The 5,713-nt window shown below is 56.3% G+C and overlaps 1 protein-coding gene across 1 annotated transcript; it reads left to right on the top strand.

Annotated features, from left to right (window-relative positions):
* The first annotated feature begins 285 nt into the window (after nt 1-285).
* On the top strand, nt 286-2,102 carry LOC121934153 (cytochrome P450 1B1-like). The gene has a single exon (XM_042474334.1). The coding sequence runs from the start codon at nt 392-394 to the stop codon at nt 1,988-1,990; it is 1,599 nt and encodes a 532-aa protein (XP_042330268.1). The 5' UTR covers nt 286-391; the 3' UTR covers nt 1,991-2,102.
* The last annotated feature ends 3,611 nt before the right edge of the window (nt 2,103-5,713 follow it).

The following is a 5,713-nucleotide window of genomic DNA, read 5'->3' as shown; positions in this document are numbered from 1 at the left end:
GGAAAGCTCGGCCCCTTCCTTCCTCGACGGCATATAAAGCCGGGAGGGCATCGTTCGCTCGCAGCTCCTCAGAGCAGCGCCGGGAGGCCTTTCCGAAGGGGGGTCCCTGGAGCATAAGTACAACTTGGGGCAAAAGGAGCCCAAAGAACCTGCTGACAGACGGGGCGGCCCTCGGAAGCCCCTCTCCCGGGCTGGACGTGGCTCATCCGCCTCACCCCCCAAAGAAGCAAAGCCGCGGGAGACTTCGAAGGCGAGGCGGGGGCTGCGGCTGTAGCCCGCTCCAGCCGCCCTTGAAGCGCCCCGTCTGTGTGTCTGTGGCTTGGGGCAGCCCTCCCGACTAGCGGCCCCTGGGAAGAGGCGAGGCCGGGCGGCCCTGGCCCTCTTAGCCGGGATGGGCTCCTTGGAGGCCGGCCTCGAAGGGGCTGCCGGTGCCTGGCTCCGTCGGGGCGCGGAGGGGGCGCTGCTGGCCTGCTTGGCGCTGCTGCTGCTGGCGCTGCTGTGGGCGCGGAGGAAGGGGGCTCCGGGGCCGAAGGGCCGCCCGCTGCCTGGCCCCGTCGGCTGGCCGCTCCTGGGCAACGTGCCGCAGCTGGGCCGCCTGCCGCACCGCACCTTCTGCGCCTTGGCGGGGCGCTTCGGGCCGGTCTTCCAGCTGCGCCTGGGCCGCCGGAGGGTGGTGGTGCTGAACGGGGAGGCGGCCATCCGGAGGGCCCTGCTGCAGCTGGGGGGCCCCTTCGCCGGCAGGCCCGACTTCCCCTCCTTCGGCCTGGTCTCCGGCGGGAAGAGCCTGGCCTTCGGCAGCTACAGCGCGCGCTGGCGGGCCCAGAAGAAGCTGGCCCAGGCCACGCTGAGGGCCTTCTCGACGGCCCAGGCTCCCGGCAGGCGCCTCTTCGAGCAGCACGTGGCGGAGGAGGCGCTGGAGCTGATCGCCCAGCTGATCCGGCGGAGCGGCCAGGGCCCCCCCTGCTGCGGAGGCTACGTCGACCCGGCCCCGCTGCTGACGGTGGCCAACGCCAACGTGATGTGCGCCCTCTGCTTCGGGCAGCGCTACGGCCACGACGACGCCGAGTTCCGCGCCCTGCTGGGCCGCAACGACCGCTTCGGGCAGACGGTGGCCTCCGGGAGCCTGGTGGACGTGCTGCCCTGGCTGCAGGCCTTCCCCAACCCGGTCCGCGCCGTCTTCCGAGACTTCCAGGCCCTCACCCGCGAGATGCACGACTTCGTCCGGGGCAAAGTGGCCCAGCACCGGCTGGCCTTCCGGCCCGGGGAGCCCCCGCGGGACATGAGCGACGCCATCCTGGGCTCCATGGAGCGGCAGGGGCTGCTGGCCGAGGAGGAGGAGTACGTCGAGGGGACGCTCTCGGACCTCTTCGGGGCCGGCCAAGACACCACCTCCACCGGCCTGGCCTGGGTGCTGCTGCTGCTGCTGAAGCACCCGGAGCTGCGAGGGCAGCTGCAGGAGGAGCTGGACTCGGTGGTGGGACCCGGGCGGCTGCCCCGGGCGGAGGACCGGCCTTCCCTGCCCCGCCTGGAGGCCTTCCTCTACGAGAGCCTCCGCTACTCCAGCTTCGTGCCGCTGACCATCCCGCACGCCACCACCTCCGACGTGGCCCTGGAGGGCTTCCACATCCCCGAAGGCACCGTGGTCTTCGTCAACCAGTGGTCCGTCAACCACGACCCCCGGCGCTGGAAGGAGCCCCAGCGCTTCGACCCCGGGCGCTTCCTGGAGGGAGGGCAGCCGCCCAGACTGGACCGGGAGCGGGCGGCCCAAGTGCTGCTCTTCTCGCTGGGGAAGCGGCGCTGCATCGGGGAGCGGCTGGCCAAGCTGCAGCTCTTCCTCTTCGCCGCCATCCTCCTGCACCAGTGCCAGCTCCAGGGCAACCCCCGCGAGAGCCTCTCCATGGACTGCCAGCACGGCCTCGTCCTCCGGCCCCGGCCCTTCACCCTCGCCCTCCGACGCCGGAGGGGAAAGGCCCCACCCGCCGCGCCCTAGGGCTGCCAGTCTCACCGGGAATCCCCTCCAGGGAGGAGGAAGAGCCCTCCCCCCTTCTGCCATGCAGGAACTCCCCAGCAGAGCATCCCCCGCCAGGGAGGAGGGCCAGAGGAGAAGCCCCGACGCCGCCCCGGACCCTCTTCGGTACAAAACGCACTGCAGAAACAATCCACTTTGAGGCTCACTGCTAGGGAATCCTGGGAACTGTAGTTTATTGTGGCACCAGAGCTCTCTGGCAGAGAAGGCTAGACGTCTCCCAAAACTACACTTCACAGGATTCCCTGGCACTGAGCGAGGGAAGGCAAAGCGTTCTCAAACTGGGTTGTTTCTGCAGTGCGTTTGGGCCCTTGGCCCCGAAGGCTTCCCAAGGGATGGAGCTGCCCTCTTCCTCCGCCTTCTTCCCAACATGGCGCCCTCCTTCTCGTCCGCTCCTCCGTCGGGGAAGCCCTCTGGCCCTCGGGGAACCCTCGGGAGCCTTCAGCTGCCAGGCCACGGGGGAAGCAGGCCCTGGAGAGGCTGCAGAGGCAGCGGGAAGAAGAAGAAGACACTCCTCCAGAACAGAGCCAGCAGACCCCCCCCCAAACCCCGTCAAAGCCTTCGGGACTTCACAGAGCTTGGAAAAGTTCCCTCTTTTCTTTTTTGGACTACAGCTCCCAGAATCCCCATTTGGGAAGCTGTAGTCCAAAAAAAGGGGGGCCCTTTTACCCCTCCCCCACCAAAATGGTGAAAGGTCAGGAAACCTTGCCCTATGAGGAACGACTAAGGGAGCTGGGGATGTTTAGCCTGCAGAAAAGAAGGTTAAGAGGTGATATGATCGCCCTGTTTAAATACTTAAAGGGATGTCATATTGAGGCTGGAGGAAGTTTGTTTTCTGCTGCTCCAGAGAACAGGACCCGGAACAATGGATGCAAGCTACAGGAAAAGAGATTCCACCTCAACATTAGGAGGAACTGACAGTCAGGGCTGTTCTGTGACTTTGCAAACCACTTGAACCATGGGGCTTTCCAAGCTCTGGGGTTAAATAACACAGAGACTGGAGCATCTCCTCCTCTCTCCCCATTCTGTGGCTTTGCAAACCCACTTGGACCAAAGACTGTCCCATTTTTCTAGGGGCCAATGCTATGCTGGTTGGTGGAGGATTCTGGGAAATATAGTCCCCAAAAAGGGAACCTTTCCAAGCTCTAGTGTTGAACAATATACGGATTGGAGCATCCCTCTCCCCTTTCTCTGGCTTGGCAAACTCACTTGGACCACTGATTGTCCCATATTTAAGGCTCAAAGCTATGCTGGCTGGAGGGCATTCTGGAGCATCATGTCCCCTCTCCTCCTCCTATGGCTTTGAAAACCCACTTGGACCACTGTCCATCCCATTCTATGATGGACCAAAGAAGAGTAGTGGCATCAAGTCTTGGTTTGCCTCTGTGAGGCAAGCAGCAGGTTGGCAACTCTTGCTGCAGCTGGAAGGGAAGGCAAGCAGCATCCCAGCAGCGTAAGAGCAGTGGATTGGACAGTTGTGATCCTGTGAAGTTCTGGATGGAGGGATGCCTCTTGGCACTGCTGAGGAAGGAAAGAAGCACAAAGAAGAAAGTGCCACTGTGTGCAGGCAGAGAAGAGCCCCTTCTGTCCCCCAAAGACGTTTAATCATTATTTTCTTTGGTCCCACTGTTTGTCGCTTCTCTGTTTTGCTGATCCCAGGGGAGACCTTGATGAGAAATTACTTGCCAGGAAAGATATTTCTGTGGGATAAAACCCAGGCTGGCTGCCAGAAGTGGTCCATAACAACGAGGAGCCACAAGTATCAGGGAGAACACCAATGTGTTGTGCAGTCATTCACTAAAGCAGAGGTAAGGCATACATGGCCTTCCAGATATTGTTGGACTGCAACTCCCAACATCTCTAGCCAGCATAGCCAATAGTGAGGGATGCTAGGCAGTCCTGTTTAAGAATACTTTGAAGGTCACCCAGTCCCCATTTTGTAAGTCCCTTACGGCAGGGAACCTGGTGCTTTCCAGATGTAGACACTAATTCCCATCAGACTCAGGCAGGATAGTGGGTGGGGATTATGGGGATTGCCTTCAATGCATCTGATGGGCAGTTAGGGCTGTATCTTTGTTGGGAAAATTTAGCAGACTGGTGTCCCTTTAACCGCTGTGACTTCATCCCATGGTTTCTTGGAATCAAATGTTTTGTGAGATACTTACAAGTCCATCCACACTGCAGAAACAATCTACTTTGACACCACTTTGCCATGATGCAATGCTATGGAATTCTGGGATTTGTAGTTTAGTTCTGCTGCCACCACAAACTACAAAGCCCAGAATTCCATAGCACTGAGCCATGACAGTTAAAGTGGTGTCAAATTGGATTATTTCTGCCATGAGAATGCAGCCTTAGAAGTACAGTATACTCCCCTGGCTATATATTGCGCTCTGGCTGATTCTAAGTACTGCACCAAATAACAAATCCCCAAATTGCACAGGTTGGAACCATGCCGGTTATAGTGGTTTCAATGTGCTATAATTGTGTAAGTGTGGATTCACCCCAAGTTGTCTGTCCTGGCACACATTTCATTTGTGGAAAGAAGAGCACTGCCTCCCTAAAAATACAGTACGCATGGAGAGACCATGGAAGGGGTTTTGGATGAACCAGCTCTAGTCTTCCAAACTGTTGGACAGGGCAGAAGGATGCTGACCAAACTGCGCATTCCATTATGCCATATAAAGCCTAAATCAGATATTCATCTGCCTGCTTGCCCTTTGTCAAAACTCAGAAGACATTAACTCGTGTAGCATTTACTTCCTTACAGAAGCCTGTATATTTTGTCTGATGAATCACATATTCTTTCAAGGTGCTGAGGTGTTGGTTTTTGGTTTTTTAAGCCCACATATCAGCATATATTTCCATCCAGCACTGGATGTTGCCTTATTTTATACATTTGGGAGAAGACATCACTTTCCATAGATGGCCACTTTTTGTATTTTTTTCTGTAGTAACACTCAAGTTATGTTGACTTCATGCTTCCCAAAATGTGACTTGTGTCCTTTCTGAATAAAGAATAAAGATTTTGTCACACTTGTTTTTCTTGCCGGGATGGTGGGGAGGAGCAACATGGGCACATTGCAGACACAAACTAGAAGTGCAAGTGCCACAGGAAACACTTCACAGTATTGGCACCGTAATTCTATTCCCTGCTGGAACTGTACCCCTGTAAATAGTTGGAGAATTGCCATAACATGTGCTGTAATTTTTTATAGGTATATACCTCCTGTTAGGTTTTTGTTTATCTGCTGTCAGATTCTACACACAGACAACACATATTGGCTGGAATCCTGTTAATGACATATAGAGTTGTAGGTTACACTAGGCACATGGAGTGATTCCCCCCCCCCTTTTGGGAGGATGTTCAACAGTCATATCCAGCCAATAGCAGCATAAGCAGAGTTGCACATATAGGATTATTGTGCAAATGGTAGCACAGAGCAGTGTGTAAATGTGCATTGCTTGAACATATTGCCTTTGTACACTGCACTTTGGAATTGTACAATGGATTGTCAGCCACATGCATTGACCACTGATGGACTTACATTGCAACATGCTGGTATTTCACATGGGGTTGCGTAATGTAAGTACACTGGTAGATATTTACACCATACTGAAGTGATGTAGGGCCTTGGCCAATGTTGAAATTCAGATTTGGAGTCCAAATCTGAAGTCACAAACCCA

This window comes from Sceloporus undulatus, chromosome 1, assembly GCF_019175285.1.
Source record: "Sceloporus undulatus isolate JIND9_A2432 ecotype Alabama chromosome 1, SceUnd_v1.1, whole genome shotgun sequence".
Lineage (NCBI taxonomy): Eukaryota > Metazoa > Chordata > Lepidosauria > Squamata > Phrynosomatidae > Sceloporus > Sceloporus undulatus.
Note: the sequence above shows the minus strand (reverse complement) of the source record. Positions and strands in the feature narration are given on the sequence as shown.